At 36.0% G+C, this 22,341-nt stretch overlaps 1 protein-coding gene across 1 annotated transcript; it reads right to left on the reverse strand.

Moving 5' to 3' along the window:
* Positions 1-474: 474 nt before the first annotated feature.
* On the reverse strand, positions 475-19,456 carry LOC132546036 (uridine phosphorylase 1-like). The gene is made up of 8 exons (XM_060209732.1): positions 19,379-19,456; positions 9,726-9,840; positions 9,103-9,261; positions 8,302-8,416; positions 7,592-7,662; positions 7,116-7,254; positions 6,685-6,831; positions 475-5,433 (listed from the first exon to the last, which is right to left on the reverse strand). Exons 1-8 carry the CDS (start codon positions 19,399-19,401, stop codon positions 5,288-5,290), a joined length of 915 nt encoding a protein of 304 aa, XP_060065715.1. The 5' UTR covers positions 19,402-19,456; the 3' UTR covers positions 475-5,287.
* Between the last annotated feature and the right edge of the window lie 2,885 nt (positions 19,457-22,341).

The following is a 22,341-nucleotide window of genomic DNA, read 5'->3' on the forward strand; positions in this document are numbered from 1 at the left end:
CTATAGAGAAACAAATTTAAGTGACACCCTCGTCTTATCCTACTAAGAAACATATTTAAATGATACCCTTGTCTTATCCTACTAAGAAACAGATTTAAATGATACCCTTGTCTTATCCTACTAAGAAACATATTTAAATGACACCCTCGTCTTATCCTACTAAGAAATATATTTAAATGATACCCTCGTCTTATCCTACTAAGAAACATATTTAAATGACACCCTCGTCTTATCCTACTAAGAAACATATTTAAATGACACCCTCGTCTTATCCTACTAAGAAACATATTTAAATGACACCCTCGTCTTATCCTACTAAGAAACATATTTAAATGACACCCTCGTCTTATCCTACTAAGAAACATATTTAAATGATACCCTTGTCTTACCCGAGCGAGGATTATGCACTGTAATGGTCCAATCGGAAAAGGAAGAAAGCATTCAACACTGTTTATTAATATATATCACGTTTTATTTTCAAACTGAGAAACAAAATATACATTTAAATAGTACAAAACATCATCAACTATATAACTGGTAAATAAGATTTTATAATCATGAGTATATGCATGCATGCATAATAATGTATTTACCAAGCATTATGATAATGCAAACGTATGAGTTAGAGTGTATTTTAAGTAGTTGTGTATCAAAACTTTGAATTTGCTTTAAAACTGTTATTCAATGTTCTCAGTGTTTATACGTTTAAGAATATAGTACTACAGTAATATTGTTTGAAATGTATGTATTCTAGAAGAGACGGCTTGTGAAGGCATTGTCTGTTGCCCGATTTCCATTAAATCTTGTTTGGTTAAATAAAATATTTTGAGTTGAAAATCATATATAAAATAAAGCACATGTCGTTATGAACGAATATGGCAATGGTATCATTTCATTGGCATAAATAACTACAAACACACAGTCACATGCAAAATAAACACACATTAACATTAGTTTTCCTTCCTTGTTGAAATTCGACAAGGGAACAACTGATATGGAAAACACAACAAACAGGAGACACCCTGTGAAATGGAGACAACGAATCCCTACACACTATTGATAAAAAACTGAACTTTGAATAAGAATATATCCTCGACCCTCACATATGTCAGTAAATAATAGATATTACACGTGTGGGACGACACGTCGGTTATAGATGAAAATTGTCTGTCAGCTGATTGGCGAGATGATCAAGTTTCAGTTTCATTTCAGGTATTAATGAAGCTGACCTGAAGAAATTACGGTTTCGGAAATACTGGGTTTTATAAGAGAACCTTTAGTACCTTGACAGAGAGGACAATGACTAAACGTACAGGTAAACTAAGTGTCATCTAACCAAGCATCTGTTTTATTAACGGAAAAACACCGGTACTGGTAATTAATTAGTTTTACAGAAATTCTCAAACAAATATAAAAATATATCCAAGAAGCACCTTGGCACCCATATTTATCTAATTTAGTTTGTCTATAAAGCATGGATCTTTTCCCTACTTTCCCCTTCCTCTGGTTTAACTCATAATTATAAGAATTTTTTTTAATTCATCCTAAAATAATAACGATAACAATCTGTTACTATCAAATCCAAGATGGTCGTCTGTCAGCCATCTTGACTTTCTTATCATTCCAAAAATCAAAAGGACACAACTAGGGACCAATGAGGATCTAAACTGGAAAATTGGGAGGGATTCATCCAATAATAGAGTTAACAAACATTCAATGTCAAAATCTAAGATGGACACCTTTCGGCCATTTTGAATTTTTCTTATCAGTCCCAAGGTAAGAAAAAAGTACGTCTAAAGACCAATGGGAACCTGCTTATGAAATCAAAGAAAGATATATCCATTACATCTCAAGACATAGCAGTAAAAGCTAGCAATTTCAAAGTCCAAAATGACCAACTGTCCGCCATGATGCGATGTTATATATGATTCCTCGATGCTAAATGCTATATAACCAGGTGATATGGTTTTCCCACATGAAATAATAAACAACCAGGTAATACATGTATCAACCTCCTGAAAAAAAAAATTACCAAAGTTTATGATTCTCCACTGCAAGACCATATAAAAATATAAAACAAAGCGACATGATTCCCGAGTGCAATATGATATATCACCAAGTGATAGAATTCTCCAGTACAACATCATGGATGCTGAGAAATCCCAGATAAGTTCTTTCACTATGTGTTATTTAACAGATTAAGGAAATAATAATAGAATGGATGGTTATATTTTAAAAACGTATGTTCTCTCATTAGAAATCAAATAAATATGTCAGCCAAACAAAGATAAACAAACAAAAACAAACAAACAAAAAAACAGCATCTGAAGAAGAGCAGAAAATCTGAAGTAGAAGGATTTATATTAAGATCAAATGCAAATTAGTGTTATAATTGAGAAAAGACTGCAATATATTTTGTTGTGATTTTGAATATGAAATTTCATAAATTAACAGCTGATGATAATGCGAAATGGCAGAATTTTTGGTAGTAAAGGGGAGATAATCCAGAATCAGGTTGGTTTCTTCAACAATCTTCACAATTCTAGAAAAACAGAACTTATCCAATTTGAAAATTCCTAAGTTTTTCCAACATTAGATGAAATTAAATAAAACTGATAAAGGTAGCATTGAAAGAATTAAAATGTTTTCGAAATAGCAAAGACGTTTGGAAAATACGAAAAAGGTAGAGTTAATGATAAAATGGTTTTGGAGCAGATTAAAAATGTTTCAGCACTATGTAAGAATGTTTTTACGTAGATCGGTTAATTCTGAATATAAAACAGCTCCTGCAGCAATAGAACAAAGCTCTTCTTAATTTGATTTTGGAATCTCAAACCGGTTATCTAAAGTTAGATTCATTGGAAACAAAACTAGATTATCATAAAAAGCAAATTATGGAAGAAAAAAACGCTAATTATAGCTCTTCATTACTTCTAGACGGGTTTTGGTTTCGAGAATGGAATTTCTTTGGTTTAAGCATTGAAACCTTTTAAACTTGAGTTTCTCTAACAGAAATGATTTTTTTTCTTACTGATTTTAAATATTGTATCATTGGTCATTTGTCGCGTTTAATAGATATTTTATTCGTTATTGTGACTGATTATCCGATCGTAAGAACGAAGTGAGCGAGAGTTAGGATGAAGTTTTATAATATGGTGGGTAACGAATGTGCAATTTGTCTAGGAGCGAGTCCAGAAATAAAAATCATAGAGTTTAGAACAATTTATATGTTCATTTGGTATATGAAAGTATATATATGTAAGTCTATACGAGGGCAACGTCTGTTGATGCCAGAGGTGCGTTTCCCAGTAAACTGTTTAATTTTCCTTAAACCGATGAATGATATACATATTAGGTTGAATTATTATCTGTTCATGCTAGACGTGTGAAATTAGACTCAGGAATGTCAAAAATTTGTTTAACGTGTACGTATATGTAATTTAAACCATGGGCACTGTAAATGATGTGTGTGCATAATGAGATCCTTCCCTTATTAAGAAAAAAATGTAATGTTATACAGGTCTCAGTCAATAAAATGATTGTCCTGACAAATATATATATAGTTATAAAAATCAATTCAACAAAACATTCGTTGTGTTCAGCTGAAGTTTTTAGCAAGTTGTAGTCTGTAAATATTCTAAGTAACACATTCATTTCATTCCACAACATTAGTTAAGATCTAACCAAACGACATACTTTTGATGTAGAAGACAGTACATAAATCTAGCGATATAATTTCCAGCACAAAATATGTGACGGTTTGCCAGATACACGTTAGAATAATACGACCCACCAATACAATGTATAACTCCTCATAAAATTATACACCACCGACAAAGAGATAATTCTATCAAAAACAACATTTCTAGATAATGTAGGATTTATGTTAAGTGGCCCCAGATCCCAACATATATACCTGAGATACCAACGGGAAGACCAGATAAGCTAATACCTAACGAGGTATTCATGGTGAAGTAAAACCAACGTTTCCTGGCTGTGATTGGAATAGCATACATACACACACACCCTCATACAAACACCCTCACTCACACACACCCTCTCACACACACACACACACACACACACACACACACACACACACACACACACACACACACACACACACACACACACACACACACACACACACACACACACACACACACACACACACACACACACACACACACACACACACACACACTCACTCACCCTCACACACACCCTCTCACACACACACACCCTCACGCACGCACGCACACACACACACACACACACACGCGCACATAAAGTGATTTCATGTATAAACTACACCGGATTATAACGAGTTGATATTGATATGACTAAGTGGAATTGTACATATTAAAGAGCACTACTTCAGAAAACAAATTTAGAATTAGGTACTAAATATTATCATTTCTAAGTATAAATATTGTTGAGGATGAGACAACCGACAAGTCCATTTCTTGGGGATCCTGTATACATCCAGGTACATTTTATCAATAACCACATTCGGGACTGACACAGTGAATATAAACGCTATAAGACTAGATTGTGCGTAAGTATAATGTGTGTCCTAGATTTCGTATCACAAGAAGAAACATAATTATTCATCAACATTTGAGAATAGACTGTAATGACTCCGACTGTACCCTAAAACAGGCCATCACTAAGTCACTTATGTCCAATTTTTAAACTCTGTATTCAAAGAGTAATCAAACTAGGACTATCAAAGAAACGCCTTTGGGTGGATTTGATCTTATAAAATATCTCCTTAACACTGTAAAATGATAGGATCTCCTTAATACACAACTACGTAAACAGTAATCTCGATGAACTGTTATAAAAAGTTATCAGAAAGCTATATTAATGGTTTTAACACAGAGTAAGTCATTACAGTAGTACTTCATTGATTTAGAGACCGGTATGTTTTGAAGCCACTTCTCTAAGCTAATTATTCAGCTCATTACAGTTGTTATGAAATATAGATTATCTATTATATGGAATATTAAACGACTTCGGAAGACGTTAAAGAAATAGCACTTCAATTTAGAAGAAAGCACTTAACTAGACGCTGGAGACGTTGTATTACACTACAACCTACTGTTTGGATATATTTCATCAAAAGATGGCAACTCTCATCAGAATACAATTGTTTACACTCTTCACTCAACCTTGTAAATCAATTTCATTTGATGTCACCGCAAGAAGCAAAACCGAAATTGCTGTTTTCGGAACTGTTCAGCTTCTGGATCCAACACCACAAGATTGGCACGTAAAAGTCCTTTTAGCCGATCTCTGTGTCCAATTTTCTCTTGATGTAACGGAGGATTAACGTCTGTGCTCGCACCTGCCATTGTTTAAGTTTGGGGATGTCCACGGTGATATAGTCCTCCTTCAGTCGGTCCAATAACGTCACACACGCCACAGCACCTGTAAAACATAAGGTCTGTATCGTTCACCGACTTATCTCATATTCAGAAGGAACTATTACATTTCTGTCAGCTGGTATTTCCTCTAGTTTTGTGTTCGCTAAATCAAATGAAAACTCCGCTTCTTAACAGACATAACTCATTTTAAAAAAAAAGATTGCCGCAAAAATAATGAAAAATGTCTTAATGTTTCGGGAAAAATGAAGAATAATATGTGAAATGGAATTATTTCCTGTTAAACATATTCTGACGCCTGTATCAGAAAAAATGGTGCAGAAACATTTTCTATTATCAAACCTTTCAAAACATTATCACTAGGAAAATGCTTAATACTATTTTTAATTCTAAGAGGTGTACATCCTTATTGTGGGGATACCATACAGTACAAAGCTTTTTTAAAAAGTCTACAAGCACTCCTAGATGTTATTCATATACCTTTCAATTAACAAACGGACCGTCTTATTCGGGTTAACAGATGCCAGAAGTCTTACTTTGCTGTTGACAATATAATCATTCTTAGCATTAAATTATGTATTCAGAGAAACAGATTGTTGATACGTCTAAATGTCTAAGCTTTAGTCAACAAAGCACAACAATATACTGCAACATAAAGCAGTAACATGAAGTGGTAAAATTCACTCTCTGAAAGATAAAAATCAGAAACAGCTGGAGTGAATGGTAAAACTTTATCCTGCTAGATATCTAAACATTTTCACATGTTTATCCTTCTGATTATTAAGTAATCTTTAGCGAACAAAAACAGCCTTTCACATTTCCAATCCTTTTCTCTCATTTCCTCTATGAATAGAATTTCTATTTTATACATTTTAAGCTTTAAAGGTTGATAATGCTTAATATTTTTCTGCAAATATTCCCTCACATCTAATGATTAAAACAGACACCATCAAGGAAAGTCTCGTTCAATAACTTAAAGAGACATCGTCAAGGGAAGTCCCGTTTAATGACTTAAACAGACACCAACAAGGGAAGTCCCCTATTTAATGACTTAAACAGACACCGTATAGGGAAGTCCCAATTAATGACTAAAACAGACACCAAAAAGGGAAGTCCCATTTAATGACTTGAATATACACCAACATGGGAAGTCCCGTTTAATGACTTGAACAGACATCATCAAGGGAAGTCTCGTTTAATGACTTGAACAGACATCATATAAGGAAGTCCCGTTTAATGACTTAATGCCACAATGTATGCATGGAACTCCAGGATTCCATTATATCAAACATTTTACCTTTGATTCCAGCATGTCGGCACAACGCTAGGAAGCCCAGAGATTCCATTTCAATGTTACAGATATTGTTTGCCTTCAATGTTTGCATAAATGCCATCTTATCCTCTTCATTAAAGTCACAGAATGCGCCATCCAATCTGGCTTGACCTGTTAAATAGTTTGTGCATCACCATTACCGTGGTATAAAAAGTTATGATTCACTGTTAGTTATGCTTGTTCCTTAATATAGTCAATGTGACATAGCGCTAGTTTATATATAACTAACCAATGCATATAGTTCTTGGGGGTTAAATTGCATCAATTATGAATCTTGTATAAGTCAATATAATATACCAGGATTTGCAAATCCAATTCTTGCTATATTTTACTTCCCCACCCTCAGGAGATCTACATATCACATTTCTCCTCTTGTTCCATTGTAAAACACTCACACTCGTAGAAGTCTTCTGTACACAGAGTGGTCCCAATAACAGTGCGAAAATCATCGTCCTCACTCGCACATGCTTTCAATTCCCGGAGGAGTTCCTCGTTTACGATGGCTGGTCTCTCTACCTTCTTTCCCAGGATGAACTAAACGAGAAACACAAATCAAAATAAGTGCTTTCACAGAGACCAATTGCACAATGCTTCAAAGGATATGGGATACTATTTTTCATACTGTTTTATTATAAGCCATTATTGTCTCCGATTCAAGACTGCGATTATCATTCAACATCATTACGTCGTTTTAGTAGATAGAGGTTACACAACAAGTGGATAATACACATTGTATTTCTTTCACTTGACTTAGTTATTTTTAAATGTTACCAAAAACACGCGCTTTCGTAATTTTGAAAGATAAGAATAGACAATATCCTTTCTGATGTTTGTCATCGATTTGACATGCAAAGAACCCGACAAAGCTCACCATTTTGTAAAAGCTTGAAAATTCACCGTCTACTGCCTTTTCCGTGAGGACCACACTGCCCGGCTCCAGACCTGTAACATATCAGTCATCTCCCGAATGAAAACAGTTTTACAATTCGTGGAGAGTTCTGGAAAGTATTGCTATCTAATTGTTCCTCAATAGAGAGTTCTGGAGAGTATTACTTACCAATTGTACCCCTATATTGGCTGACTTTATCGAAGAACTTATCAAGACAGGCTACAAAGACCGTTTAACTCCACTTTTAGATAAATTGATGACGTATTGTCTGTGTAACAAGAAAATTTATAGACCACGTCAATCGTTTATATCAGACTTTGGAAATTAATGACATGACAGACTCTTCTACATCAGCAGTTTATCTCGATCATAAATGTTGGTTCCATTGTCGTATACCTTATTGTCATCTGAGAACTTGACATTACTTACCAAGATTTATATGTCGATGAAGCAGAATATGCTTACTCTTCCGCAACACCTGGTATTATACTGTTTGTACTTTTTAAGGAGTTGCCATGTAAATCTTTCTTTTGATTATATGTGCCCAAGTTTTATTGAATTTGAAATTGGATAATAATCGTGCTGACAAACTGGTATTTTCTTTTTTTTTTTTTTTTTATTTTTTGCTGATTTTTATTTTGAAGGTGACTAATTTCCTGAAGGTAGTTTTTTAGTCATAAATTAACACTTACCGATTCCTCCACATGTTCCTATCCTGAAAAACGTAACGTCACGACAATTGGCGTAGTGCATGAGTTTGACGATTTCATTGAACACGATTGAGAGGGAGGGGACTCCGATCCCGTGCTGTAACATAACAGTGGACAAAGATCGTAATACATTTGTTGGATAGAATTTATACCTGTTTACTGGAAGGTATGACTGAAGTGTATTTTTAAACAATTTGTTACATGTTAGTCTAGCGAGTGCTATAAAGTTCTATCAATGCCATTGGCGACCTTCTGCAGACTGTACAAAAGACAATCAAGACAGCAACACTTTTAATACAACTTTAGAGTTTGATACAGTAGAGCAAAATAATAAATTAAACTGCATCACACAGCCTTTCGTCTTTCGTGGAATCGTCAGTGATTCTAAGGGCTTTACGTGATCGACATAAAAAGAGAGTTCGTTTCCATATTAAATTTTAGACATCGAATTTTTCATAATTGGAAACTCTGTGCTATCATTCTTAATGAAGGAAATGGAACGATTTATTATAACTAGAGTAGGTTTGTAACAGTGATGGATGATGTAGGTAGTAGAATGATTTATTATAACTGGAGTAGAATTGTAACGGTGATGGATGAGGTAGGTAGTAGAATGATTTATCATAGCTGGAGTAGGTTTGAAACAGTGATGGGTGAGGTAGGTAGTAGAATGATTTATTATAATTGGAGTAGAGTTGTAATGGTGACGGGTGAGGTAGGTAGTATATAGGAAACTAGTAGATACTTGTGATAGGTAGGATGACCTGTACCGAGGGTACTTACGCTGACAGAAAGAACAGGTCCGGCCTTGTACACACAGTAGCGGTCAGTTCCAGCAGCGTAGTTCTGTGGACAGCGACCGTTAGTGTTGATGCCTAGTTCCTTGTTTATGTATTTCACGAATCCTTCCATACGAGACGGCTGGCCTCCGAAACAAACAAACTGCAAAATAAAAAAAAAAAACCTTTTAGAATTGTCATCACTTTCATACATATTGTAAATGTAAAATACAATTTCTGAGATAACGAATTGCGTTTGTAAGGAAAAGCATCCCTTATTTGTAATAAAGTAACTGGATGCATTTTTTTATAAACAGCAAGCTTATTTTTAATTTATTGAGAACAATTTGCTACTGCAGAAAAATGTGATGGACTTAACATCACATTATGGTCACTTCATTCCGAAAGATTGGTGACAACTCTGTACAAAACTATCATAAACCCAATTGAACGTAAGACTGGCGAAGATGCCATTCTTTCCAATAAAAGACAGTACTGCTGTTGGCTGTTTACATATTCCAATTCACTTATTACCGATTCCACAGTTCAACATTGCACTCCTTGCGCCGACGAAGTGAAATATAACCTAGTTAAAATATATAAACTCATCGCTCTGTAAAACCTCACCTTAACGTCTCCGAAGATGGCCTGAAGTTTGTCAATGTCCGAAGTATCCAGGGCAATGTGGTATAGATGATCTACACCGAGGGATTTGATATGGGGATTCCGCACCCTCACGGGTCTGTAATGAACAGAAACAGATAAATCAAACTTACAGAGATTAGTAATGGACCAAAGAACTTACATAAGACCCAAAGTTCAGAGACAGAGTAAGGAATTTCATCGACAGCAGACTGATATGATTACATGTAAGTGTTGAGACCTGGACACCACGAGGATACTGATGTGTTCATAATAAGCAAACAGAAATTAAATTTAAAACAATAACACGATGGGACACTTAACAGGTGAAATTTTGTCAATACAAGTTATGTGAAAATGCTTGAATGTAAGGCATTTGAGATAGGAAATTAACGAAAGTATGATAGACATTCTGGACGCTACATATGTGACCAATAGATAAACAATAACATCCCATCGTGCTACACGCCGAATATCAGTTCCCTGGGTCCTTTGTTTATCGGGATGAAGACCCTCAATTTTATCATATTTAGCCCCTGCAACCCTTAAAGTGGGTCAAGATAATTAATTATAATAAACTTGGTAGCCCTTTATCGTAGTATGCGATAGCACAATGGGCAAATGAGCTTAAAATGTATGTCTAGAGTACTGAGGTAATGAGACGATGATCGTGATAGACAGACGCCAACAAAAAAAGCGAAAGGAAGATTTGCTCGATAAATTTATAAAGTATGTAGAGCGAGACGACCTTTCTGTAGTGAATGCAGAGATTTGTGAATTTCTGCGAGTAAATACTTTGAAACAATGCAATTACTAACACATGATCAAAATCAAGCGGGGAAAAAATCTTAACAAAGAAGGCAGATAAATGTGTAGAAGTATGAAAGTCTGAAATCTCCGGATATGGATAGAGGCATTGTGGTTACATGAACACGTGGGGATAAAACACAGACGGAAGAGACACAACTTAGGTCAAGTACACCAATGGCTTCGGCTTTGTTTGTTAAATGTGTGTGGTTTAGAAATGTTGAGATAAATATTTGTAATCATGTTATTGACATTCTACTTTCCCTTAATGAAACTTGTGTCAATCATGGTAAAGGTTCTGAGACTAAATTTTAATGTACCTGATATCCTATAGATATAGTATAAATAAAATCTAAACATTGGTGTATCATTATATCTGAATCACAAACAGAAGTAAACAACAGTTATTTGCTATTTAGTTACAAATAAAAAGTTGATAATTCCAGTAAGTGTTTACTTCAAAGTTGGCTGAACAGAAATTTGGAAGAAATCTTCAAAAAGACAGCTCATCAATTCCATTATAGAGAAACTACATCAAAATTTTGTTTCATTCAGCAAGATTTTGCGGCGGAGGAAGGCTTTATAAACTAACGAAATATAACGTGATCATGTCAAATTGGGTTTAGTTATCTCATATCACGTGACCATGTTAGATAAAGTATTGGGTAAAGTGATCTAGTAAGAAGGTAATCCGATTTATAATAAAGCTCAACTTGATTAAAATCACATAAGAAAATAGTCTAGTAGTTGCTCTCTTTTATAGAAGAACTGATGTTTAATCAGTTGAAAACCCTCCCGCCGACTCCTGTCATTCACAGAACGGATGATGTAGACATTGACGACCCCTGTAAAGGTATCTTTATCTTAGATGTTTTGGGTTACCTACAACTGTCACGCCTAAGGTATGAGATCTAAGCGGTTTGACAGCGCGCAATATTCCTTTATAAGTATAAAGTATATGTTCAACGAATCTTTCCAGTTGTATTTCTGAAAATTTGCCTAATTATCCGTTGGGGTCTAAAAGGATGCTTTGATTTTGCCAAGGTCGAAATATATTGGTTGTCTACTAGTCAATTGTGACAGCTGGACTTTGGTGTGAAAAAATATTGCACTGTCATTTGTATACAAAAGGAGTTGAAGTTTCTATACTGATGTTTATATCGTTGAAGTGAACTAAGAAGAGAGATGAACCCGTTATATTACCTTTGGGGATCCTACTTTGGATATTTTCCAGTGAGGAACTGACCTCGTTTACCTCATTTTTCTAAGCGTTCATATCCTTGGCGCTTTTTTTTTTTTTTTTTATAATTTTCTTCACTTATCATACTTGTTTCACTAGTTTCTTAACCCTACTTGACAAAATTGTTTACAACTTTCAGGAGATTTAGTTCTCTTCAAACAGGAAACATTGGAATCTTTTTTCCTGTAAGATCTAAAATTGGTGTGTGAGGTAATCCAAGGTTCAGATCGCCGTTTAAAGTTGTTTTATCATTATGGCAATAAAAATGCAAGTATAATCCAGACAAAACACTTGATCTGACAAAACAATATCATTCCCGAAAGCAAGACATGCTCCTCTGGTCTGGCTTAATGTGTGCTTACCTCCGCTTCTGACCGATCGGCTTTTCGTGTCACTAAATGAAAAACCTTCTCAAATGCTAATACCGTAGGATTGCATTAAGCATTAGCTTTATCTTTTTTAATCCTTTGGCCTACGTCAAATTTCATTTTATCAATGCGTGTTCAATTCCAAAACTGCTTCCCCATAGCAACCATAAAAAATATTACTCTCGAAAGTTGCTAGTTATAAAAAAAATCAAAACGCTTATTTCCTTTTCATTGAAAATGAAAACAAAAACGATAAATGTTTGATTTTAGCATACTTCATTGTAATGAATAAATCGCGTTAAGGAACCATACAGTTTCGTTATTGTTTGGTGATGAAGATCGCTGGCAGCCGTATGTGTGCACACATTAGACAGAATTTCCTACCTTACGACAACTTCCTCCGCTAGATTGCACTCGTTGTTTGAAAAAACAACCAGCGCAGTCTAGCAGACAAATCCAGCAGCTAATCCGGTCTAATGTACATAACTTTAGAAATTAACGCTCCATTGCAGCGCATAGTCGAAAGCAATCTCCACTGTTGATTCTGTAGGGTATCGCAATGCATTGTGGAAGAAAATGTGTGCAAACGTATAGACTGGGTGGTCGGCTGTAGTTCAACGAAAACAAAATAGCAGGGAAACGTTTCCCAAATGCAGATAACCTAGTATAAAGCTTTTAGAGTTTAGACCATTCAGTTTTACAGTACAGTGCAGTACAGTATAGTTTAATTTCAAGTAAGAAAATGTTAATCTGGACAGTGTGGCTTTTTGTTATGTGTTTTGTATTTTGGTGATAAATATAATAATACTTGAGACGTGCACCTGCAGCTGCAATATACACATTTGTGTTAGAGTTATGGTTTTTTTAATGGGGATACTTAACCTACATTTTTTAATATGGAGGGGCTATATCTTTTTATATCATTCTTTTACTAGAAACCGCGCATTGATAAGTTGTGAGTCTCGTATTTAAGGATCTGACTTTTGACGGGTATATTGCATTTTTTTCAACATAATCCTCTTCAGTATCTATACGCTTTTGCCAGTGATGGTTAAGGGCTTCAATGCCACTTGACCGTTCAGAAAGTTTTCCACGGCATGAATGACGTCATCATCTGACCGAAAGTTGCTTCAAGAAACGGCCTTTTTCAATTTTGGAAATAGATGATTGTCTGATTGAGCGAGATCAGGCGAATAAGGCGGATGCTCAATCAATTTAAATCCACAATCGTAAACTGAATGTAGCCATGACAATTTTTTCTGCCTAAGAAGTGTTGCATAGTATGTGCCATTGATTGTTTGTCCCTTTGGGGTGAAATGATGAACCAACTTTTCATCCATAGTCACAAACCACTGTAGAAAGTTAGTAGGATCTGCCTCTAATAGGTTCAGATTAGTACGCGACAAAGTCCGCCTGGTGTGCTTCTGATCAACTCTCAGAAGTCTTGTTCCCAACAGGCTGAGAGCTTTCTCATTGCAGGATCCTTCATAAGAATTGAGTATAATCTTTCCTGTGAAATCCCAACTGTACTGGTTATATATCTCCCTGTAACTCGCCTGTCAGCCATAACAATATCATGGGTTTTGTTGGCATTTCTGGGTTAGCAACAGGCCTTCCAGTACTGGCGTCATCCCCAAGGCTCTGTCATGCTTAAATTCCGCCACCCACCTATTCACAGTAGCTTATGAATGGACAGCATTCTCTAGGGTTGATAACATATTAGTATAGATATCCTTAGGTACTAGACCTTTCTTATGCAACTATTGAATCACTGATCTTTCAGCTATTTTTTTTCCTTTTTGCAAAATTCACTTGCCTTGTTTACTTAAAATTGCTACCTCTTCCACATAAACTGGCCAGTCTTTGGATAGACACAGCTTTAAATAGTCCGGGAATAGTAGAGCTGGAAAAAGCATCCCTGCTTAACTTCTTCAATTCATGGCTCACAACTTATCAATCAGCCCTCGTATTTCATCCTATACATGTGGCGGCCATGACGAACATGTGGCTAATGCCCGAGGTATGTTACCCAAAGACAAAACCTATTGGATTCACTTTCTCGTTTGAAACTTGACACTCAAATCAAATGTTAGATGAATAATATCAACAATCTTACTAGGGGACGCATTCGCCGTAAATCACGATTTTGATTCTGCTGTTTGTGCTTGTGTTCAGAAATATATTGCGTCTACCAGTAAATCTGAAAATCTAGTAATTTACCCCAGAATTTATAAATGTATATATCTATGTATGTATATCCATTTAACATGTCTGTTACTCTGGATTCTCAACGACTGCATATGGCTAGTGGCGTGTAAGGTCGCGGTTATAAATACAGGGGTGGGGGTAGTGATGGGGGACCAGTTGGTATAGTAATGTGCACTTGTATATGTATGCACACATGGTTCTCCATTTGAAACAATGTATATACATATAACGATGTACATGTATTTCTACAATATCTGTTTACTTCAACAGTTTGTAAGTTTTTGGTCCAGTCTGTATTCGGGGATAGATGGAGATTATTAACACATCAACAGACCTTCAGATAATGCCAGACATGTTGCACAGGTCAGTTATGTGATATATGTCATAATGTGCATGCGTGTCTGCACGCATGCGTATCAGGTAATCTTTCAATAACTTGGTTAAGGACACAGTGATGTGTTAATGAATTTTCACTCCTGTTTAGAAATTGATAAAAAAAATGAGAGTACTACGGAACTAATGAAATTAATTTTTTTACTGTATGAGATTTTAGATGATTCATTTCAAAGACGAAAAGAGACGTCCATTTAAGTATATGATGTAGATGTAAGGAGTATCTATACACTAACACCTGTCACGTGTGGCACTGTCAACAAAGCACTTTAAAAAACGAGTATCTATAACTATTCAATATGTGTCTGATAGATCTACAATCGTCCAGTCTGTAGATTTATGGCTTAATTGATTTATATTCTCGTATTCTTATATATTTACAAGATAAATAAAACAACCTAACCTATTCTTATCTATAAGCCGTTCCCAAATTTATATCAACCACGATAGAATCGCACGACAGTGCGACAGATCCCACAACTGCGCGTATTCCTTTTGAGAGGCCGTTTAAAGACATTATCTGTTGTCCAAGTCCCGTTCAATCTTTCTTATTTAATGAAATACTTTGAAAAGTCAAATGTCATTTAACGTATTTGGCAGTTACCAGAAATGCAGCAGAAATGCAGCCGACATGCGTAACTGTGTATAATACATTGACCTCTGTAAGAGTTTCCGCCTCAGCTGTATGAAACCATTACTAAGACACACGATATGATACCCAGGATACCCAGTAAGACTGAATCATGGTGGATAAATACTATCATCTCCCAGTAATTGAAACTGCTATTGATATATACTGAGACTCTCTGAGGCCCGGAGTCTCCTCATCTGTGCCCCATCCCACACTTTAACTAGAGGCCCAGATGGCCTGTATCGCTCACCTGGATCTTATGACCAACATTACTATATCTGTGCATATGTTCCACGTTTAACACATTTGACCCATGTGACCTTGACTATGGGTCAAGGTCATTTCTTTTACTTTCTTGGACTTCATAAAAGAAACATACTGGCCAAATATAATGATTCTAAGCTTTCCGATATTTCAGAACAAATTGTTTAAACGTTTAAACACATTTGACTCCTGTGACCTTGAAGATTGGACAAGGTCATTTCTTTTAGCAAACTTTGTAAGACACCATAAGAGGAACATAGTAGCCTAAAATAATGATTCTAAGCCTTCCGGTATTTTGAAAGAAGTCGCTTAAAATTTGACCTCTGAGACCTTGAATATGGGTCAAGGTTATGTTTTTTCGCAAACTTTGTTGGGCTTCATAAAAAGAACTATCCAGCCAAATATAATGATTCTAGGACTTCCAGTATTTTGAAAGAAGTTGTTAAAATGTTTTAACACATTTGACCTCAGTTACCTTGAATATGTGTCAAGGTAATTTCATTTTGCAATCTTTGTTGGGCTTCATCATAGGAACGTTCCAGCCAAATATAATGATTCTATGCCTTCTGGTATTTTGGAAGAAGTCGTTTAAAGGTTTTAACACATTTGACCTCTGTGACATTGAATATGGGTCAACGTAATTTCTTTTTGCAAACCTTGTTTGGCTTCATCAAAGGGACCTTCCAGTCAAATATGATAAATCTTCGCCTTTCGGTATTTCAGAAGAAGTTGTATAAATGAAAAATTGACGGACCCCGGACGGACGGACGACGGACGCCACGTTATGGTATAAGCTCACTTGGCCCTTTGGGCCAGATGAGCTAAAATTTGGGCTGGGGGGGGGGGGTTAGTGGAATGTCTGGTGCTATAGCTTATTACATTTATATATATTTCTCTTCTCTCTCAACATAATCAAACCAACCGACAGCAATTCCACATAGTTTGCAAGTTTTATTTACAAAGGTACTGGTCCCTCATCCATCGGAAATATAAGCCTCCTCCTTCCCCTCCTCCTTCCCCTCCTCTTCTGGTCCGCTCCCTATTTATTCCTTTTCACTAGTTATAATTTCCTATTATTCCGCCCCAACTCCACCTAAATGCCAAAGTCACGCTTAAATACGCATTCGGCTAAAAGTCTGAAAAAAAACTAGACGTAAAAGTACATTCCCAATCACCCAATAACTCTTCTTAGTCTCTTAACTAATTTATGATCACAATGCACTCTCGTGAAAACAATTGAATATGGAAAAGTTTTTCATAAAGAATGGTTCGGGTGCCTGGTGTTGGACTCATAAACGATAGCATGAGGACTCTTATCTATTAACATCTGATGCAGAATATGAGGAATTCCAACACGCATAACAAGGAGCTCTGTGTGTGTTGATGAGAAAGCACGGTATGTTTCCATTGGTCAGACTTATGTTTACGACAATCTTACGCCGCGGAGTCGATTTCTATACTATAGTATTAAGCCATAGAAACACCAGAACAGTCGATTCCATTCCTCTTCCAATCCTTTTTTCCACTTTCTACTCTCAATCTCTGTTTTTTCAGATCTTACTCACTTTCCTATCGTTTCTCATCTACCTGCTGGAATACCGAAAGGCCATAGTAGGTGTAAAAAACCTGCATCAAAGGGCGGGATTTTCAAAATGGCTGATGTAATACATGGATTCATTGTCTATTTTTGCTTCCGTTGGCTGAAGATTGGAATTGAACTTCATGCGACCTCACTTCAATCGTAAAAGGTTTACGACTTTCCATACGTCCGTGGAGAGAACCAAATTGGCAATCACTAAAAGGTGTCCGTCCGCAGATTCCTGTCTCGCCATATCCAACATGTCAATCTTCTCTAACAGCAATTATTCAGAAATCTCAGGTTTCATTATGTCATATTGCTATGTGAAACTGCTATGCGTTCTTCAAGTCGACCTTTCGTAACTGTAACTAACAGACGCCGATTATTGTTTCCGTGTAGTTCCGGGTGTGATATATTGTTCACTTCGGTTACGCGTTCAGATAACCAACTCAGATCAAATTTATCAACTCGGATTCTGATAAAAAAAAGTGTTAGCCGTGCCCCTGATGATATAAACATGAATGGATCAAAGAAACGCCGCTTGTCAACAAGTCCGCGACATATTCTGATAACATATCCATGCGGATTTGGGACTTGTTGATATTTTTGTTTGAGGAGAGTGGGGGAACGGGACTGGGTTAACAGGATCATGTTTTGCTTGTTGTGATTGGCTCGCCCGGTGATAAGCCCTGGTATGCTGACCTGCTTTTGCTTCCACGTAGAACGACCTTGTAATTTAATCACTTAAATATGTATACACATACATCTATACACGTACGCCAAGAGTTGCAGCCTCCCAAGATTGATAGGGGCAACCAAAGGGTTATTCCGAAGGGTTCTGAATTTCTTTGATTTACAAGTCAAAAAATATAATCGCAGATGTACAGTCAGAATCTTTTGAACATTCTTATATGTGGAACATGACAAAATCGGTTAATCAAAAAGGCGACGACGAATAATTCTTCGCAATATTGTAAAGTCAAAATGTGTTCCAGCAGATGCCGATGGTTGTGTTGATGATGCTGATGACGTTATCAACACCATGTCGGGGGTGTGACGCATCCGTACATCTCATTGGCTACTATTTTCAATTTTTCTACGGGGTTCCCATATGGGTGATTTTTTTTAGCAAACTTTTTAATTTTTTAAACGCTAATTCAACGATCTTTATTTTTCGTCTGAGAAAGGCGAATAGTAATTATCATTGTAAAGTTTCCACATGTAATAAATGTTGTTCCTATTTTGTTAATGAACAACATTTCTAAAACTCATTCGTAACTGTATGACCTATTTATACCCAAATTTCAGTACTATGCGATCACCTTTGACCTAAGCTTTGTTGAATGAAGAAGAATGTAAACAAGACCAAGTCAGCCTTTAATCAGACCCAAACTTTCCTCTTAATTCGTATGTAGGACATCGATGGAGGGCCTCTGTTTATGGATAATCACAGATAAATTTGTTAGTTTCTGCTGGTTAAAAAGATATTTCGCCAAAGCTGGAAAAAAATCTGGCGGTTCTGTACCTTTTAAGAGCTCATTAGTATGCATCAGAATTGCTACCACGAATGTTATAACGTATCAGCTTATCTTGTATGTCGATTATAATTTGGAAATTAAATTGAATTTAGTTCCATCACCTGTGCCAGGTCTAGTGCCCAAATAGTTTCATCTTGTAGTTAAAAACATACTAGACCGTAACGATGACTTCGTCACGTACTAGGATCACAGGATCATCACATGCAGAGAAGTGTTTAATTTAGTTCGTGGTCAAACTTACCACACACTTATAAAGTCTGTATAGCATCGTCATCCAAAAACAAAAGAATTCTCGCGTACATGACGATGCATTTTGACAGAGATATTTTATATACCCTAATATTAGTTTTGATATTTTAAATTTAGTTTGTATATCTTAATATCTTCAGGTGATCATTCACATAATCTAGTACCTGTACTGATATCAGGAACGTTTTAATATATACTTGACGTCCTGGCAACGAAAAAGACTTTGCTACACAAAATGTGGTGATTTTAAGTACACCAACAAGGTCCATGTTTACACCTGTATTACAGTGCACTAATAAATCGTAAAGTTAAAGAAATGAATCGAGGCAATTGAAAAAAATAACAAAACATTTATACGTACCCGTTATCATGAACTGTGTCCATGCTTCTCGCCGACCAGCACTGTCCAAACCAGTCCCGTGACAAGTGTTATTATGTTCACTAGCTGTATATAAGGTTCTTGGTAATTTACACACACAACGATTCCAAGTCGTGGGGCCCCACATGGGGTTTTGTATGCTATCAATTATTGACAAGAAATTACTAGTTAAGTATTATCTTTTTTTATTCAGATGTCTGGCGATTTAAGGAAAAGAAAAACGCACTTCACACACTATAACCTTTTCAAACTTTCTAGATATGTACTGTTAAATTAATGTTATTAATTTAGGTTGTTTTGTGACGTCATTTGCATTCAGCCAGCCAATCACATGGCTTGATAGAACACACCCATCGAAGGCGCAATATATGGAAACCATCCTCTAGACGTTTGCTTCGATATCAAAAGAAGATAAGGTACTAATTTTTCAGGTTAGCAAAACAACCCAACAATATCTTTGGTAATAAAACTATAAAAGTTAAGATAATTTGTAAACCTAGTATTTAACATTTACGCCTGATAACTCACGTCGTTTTGTCGTCCATCCTGTTTGTTTATATACTCGGAACATAGTTACGTAATTGAAAGTGTTCCGAATATAATTTAAGCGCAAATTGTGCACGTGTAACTTGCCGCATATGCAGCGATTGAGGACATACCACGACGCGCATGCGCAGATTTTTCGCTGCAAGTGAACGGTTTTTTTACTATAGATTACATAGCGGCATTTCAGAAAAATATTGATATATTATTTTGTAGATAAAAATTCTAAAACGTATGCCTCTGATTAGTAAAATTAATAAAAAAAATTTCGTCACAAAGATATATAACTTTTATAAGTTTTAGATGAAAATTAGTTGTGTAATTTTTTTGTTGAAACTTGCACGTGAATCTTTTTCATAGTCTTATCAAATCTTTAACTAAACGATTATTTTGACAACTTCATTATGAAACAAAAGCAATTTTACGAAGAAATCCCCGAATGTATGCCTCTGGCTATCAAGTGTAGTAACTTTCCAACACATTAATGTAACTTTGACAAACTTCAATAAAAATTAGTTGTGTCATTTTTTTGGTGAAAATGGTACATGATTTAAGTTCACGGAAAATGTTTAAGTCCCATCACAGGCAAACATGGCATCAATGTACGTATTTCGACGAGTCTACTAAATAGTTCTATTGTTTTCTGTTTAAAATACATTTGATATCTTCAAAATAAAAGCTTTCATACGTAATTAAGGAAACGACTGATAACTAAAACATAGTCCCCAACATGTGAATATCTACAATCACTGGAGTTTATTTTAATGTCTCTGTTATTATTTTTTATTCGTTTATTTATCTATAAATTTATCACTCTACACATTCCGTTCGTATGTACATAATGAAACTGGAAAGGCATGTGCACAGTTTACGACAGGCATTTGTAACCATTGGTGTGAATATAAACTGACCGATTCGCTTATAGTAAATAAAACGATAAAGACAAAGCATGAAAGTATTACTGAAGCTGTGTACAAAGTAGATACTATGTTGACGTTCATACGTACATGTACAATTATTTTTAATAGGAAGTGTGCAGACATGATCATAACAAAGACATTTATTCTTGATTTCGTTTTATCATGGTTCAGAATGTTTTAATATACTTTCGGGAATTTTAAAGAGGTAGGACGAGACGTCCATATCATACAATACTATATATAGGCGCTATGGGATTATTTTTTTTTTCTGGGAAATAGTGAACTTCTCTCTTTCTAGCTGTGATTCGTTATAGGTAATAATGTAGGGTCAACAGTTAGCCAAAGGATATAAATATTAGATTGGATAGTCGGGTGGTGGAGCGGTAACACACTCGCATTTCACCTTGGCGGCCGGGGTTCGATTACAGGCACGGACGTGAAAAGGTATGAAGTCACCTTTCTGACCATGTGGGTTTTCCCCGAGAACTCCGAATTCCTCCCACAGTAAGTCCCCTCTTGCGCTGCCGTCCGGTGCTACAAGAGTGATTAATATAAGCTTAAAGCTTGTTTCACAATGGTTGTAACATAAATAAAGTTGATATATTTAATATTAGATTAGAAGGCAGAAATGTCGGCTTCTGGTGATACATGTTTGCTGTTTAAGCCCCTTCACACATGACAAAGACCATGAAGATCGCCCTGCGTCCTGAAGATTTCAGAAAACGCACCGAGGACTTGGACAAAATTGACAAATATGCAATTTTCATGTTTGTATTACGATCTTGTTATGTCACTGACAGGTTCTTACTGCGTCTAACACGCTCCTATTAATTCCTGGCTACGCGCACGGTCTAGCGTTCACTACGTCTTATTCGTTCCAATTACGATATATAAGACTTTTCCTCGCCTGCACTGCGTACCTATCACGCTCTTTCATTCCTCCTGATGAAAGAGGTCAAGTCAACATTGGATAACCAACATAAGTGTTGGCTGTCTTCTATTCCTTTTTTGTCTTCTTCTTATCATCCAAATTGCAGCTTGTGCGTCAAGAAAAACCTGTTGTCATTGAATCAGACCAAAAGTCTTGATTCTGCTTTGCCGTTTTCCCCTGGTGGTTGCAGCGACGTGAATCCAGTTTTTAAAGCCGATTCTCTGAACGCCACATAGACGCATTGGAAACCTGCTGCGGACGAGTCATTAACGCAGTAAGCGCTGACAGAACGTACCGACTACTTAATGCGGTTTTCTACAACGTGGCACAAAAGCGCAGGAAGGTCGTAGTGAGAAGTGTATGGACATAGCAAAAACCCTGTTTGGTTTTCGTTACGTCATTACAGCGCCAATAAAATTGCTACTATGTTCTTATTAGGTTCTCAATGCGTTCTGATTTGACCACGTCCTCGCAACGTAACTTTTGAACATATTCAAAATTCATCCACTACCTCAACGTTCATGATGACCATACCAATTCCTTGTCCAATC

This window comes from Ylistrum balloti, unplaced genomic scaffold (assembly GCF_031769215.1).
Source record: "Ylistrum balloti isolate Yb309-2 unplaced genomic scaffold, AGI_CSIRO_Ybal_v1 Utg369874, whole genome shotgun sequence".
NCBI classification, from domain to species: Eukaryota; Metazoa; Mollusca; class Bivalvia; order Pectinida; family Pectinidae; genus Ylistrum; species Ylistrum balloti.

Bases quoted from the DNA above. Each gene is read 5' to 3' on its own strand.
- LOC132546036 (XM_060209732.1), bottom strand. From the start codon at position 19,401: ATGGACACAGTTCATGATAACGG. The intron at 7,663-8,301 runs GTAAGTGTTAAT...GATATGTTACAG, and splicing joins AGGAACATGTGGAGGAATCG to GTCTGGAGCCGGGCAGTGTG. The intron at 6,832-7,115 runs GTGAGTGTTTTA...ACTATTTAACAG, and splicing joins TACAGAAGACTTCTACGAGT to GTCAAGCCAGATTGGATGGC.